The following is a 1,707-nucleotide window of genomic DNA, read 5'->3' on the forward strand; positions in this document are numbered from 1 at the left end:
AAACGAGCAGTATTTTAGTGTCATCTATACTGCAAAGAAGAAGTAATCTTATTTTGTTCTAAAAAGTTCTTTCATAAAATATTTTTGTGAAAAAGAGCTATATACTTACGTTTCCTTTTTCACTTCCATTTTGAAACCAATTTCTATTATTATAAATATGTAATTATATAGATAGTACATATGTTGTGAAAGGCCCAAAAAAGAGTTGGATTGTTTATTTATCCCATTATTTATCGCATTAAATAAACGTGAATTTTTATACACTCTTATAAGTTATAATTTGTGTTGGCTCTAAAAGGCTTTTTTATGAAACACTCTATATATATATATATACATATATGTATTTTTTGTGTTTTAGCTGGTCTTAACTGCAAGAGAGTTAATATTAAATGTTATAACAGTTTTGGAAACAATTTTTCAAGCTATGAAGAATGATGATATTCGAGATATGAGCGACTTATATTTTTCTACAGTTTATAAAGATCATAATATATGTATTAAATCTGAATGTGAAGCAAATGCGTGGCATGAAGGAGAACGTGGTATCGAGGCTAGAAGATTGCTCGGTATACTTTCGCACATTAGTATTGAATCGTTATACTTAAGTAATTATTTAGCAGGAAAATCACAATTGCTCACACGAAGTGATGAATGTTACAATTATTATCTGCAACAAATGACACGTTATAATACATGGCCAAAGAAGGGCCATGAATTTGAAATGCTTGAGATTATCCTAGAATGTGTCACTTTAATAGAACACGTTGTAAGTATGCTCTAGTGTATCGTTTTAGATATTAATTTTTGTAAGTATGCTCTAGTGTATCGTTTTAGATATTAATTTTTGTCAAATAATTTTTAACAATGGTAAATATTATTTGCAGAGGAGATCTCATCAGTTTACAGGTCTTATAAATGCAATTGTAAAACTACTATGTAATGTGCAACAGAAAGTGGGTTATTGTGATAAAGGGTATATTAATAGTATTATTATGATTAAACTGTCCGACAAAAATTTTTTTTTTCGAAGTACCGGAATAAGATTAGCTATTCTTTATAGTTTTTTAGATGTTATATTTCCCAATTGCTTCATGTCACAATTTTGAAAAATTTGTAATTCGATTTGAAAAAAGATTATTTTTATGTACTTTGTCAGATTATAACTATGATGTATGATATACTGGAGAAGTTTCATTGTAATCAAAATTAAATTTGCTGTTAGGACTCTCAACTTTCAAAAGAATTTTTTAGTGTTGGATGCGGTTAATAAGATGATAGTTAATAAGGTTAATAGTTAAATATGAAGGTAAAAGTTCCGATTAGGGGATCCCCCCTCAATGACCTCGATCTTGACATATATTGTCAAGGTCATGACCCTGAGTAACCTCCAACAGGTTTTAGCCGTCGCTCACCCTTCGTCGAAGAGTTATTAACAATCAAAGTTTTACTATATATTGCAAAAATTCTCTATTTTAAAATAAATACACACACACGGGGGGGGGGATGAACAGTGCTAGTGTTGTCGATTGGACAAATTTTTGTCGAGAGGGAGTTGTGCACATATATGTATGTATATGTACACAACTGTCACCTTCGACTCTCACCCCCCTCTCCCCCTGCTTCAAGGGCACCCGACTCTCATCTTCGACTCTCCCCTGCTTCAGGGGCGCACGACTTTCACCTTCGACTCTCACCCCCTCTCCCCCC

At 32.2% G+C, this 1,707-nt stretch overlaps 1 protein-coding gene across 1 annotated transcript in view; it reads left to right on the forward strand.

Moving 5' to 3' along the window:
* mus304 (mutagen-sensitive 304) overlaps positions 1-1,707 on the forward strand; it is an 88,593-nt gene that overhangs the window by 70,007 nt on the left and 16,879 nt on the right. Inside the window, exons 8-9 of the mRNA XM_018520858.1 lie at positions 359-766; positions 885-973. Of these exons, the coding sequence (XP_018376360.1) occupies positions 359-766; positions 885-973 (497 nt within the window). The remainder of the gene's footprint in view (positions 1-358; positions 767-884; positions 974-1,707) is intronic.

The sequence above is a fragment of the Trachymyrmex cornetzi genome, unplaced genomic scaffold, assembly GCF_001594075.2.
Source record: "Trachymyrmex cornetzi isolate Tcor2-1 unplaced genomic scaffold, Tcor1.1 scaffold933, whole genome shotgun sequence".
In the NCBI taxonomy this organism is placed as follows: Eukaryota; Metazoa; Arthropoda; class Insecta; order Hymenoptera; family Formicidae; genus Trachymyrmex; species Trachymyrmex cornetzi.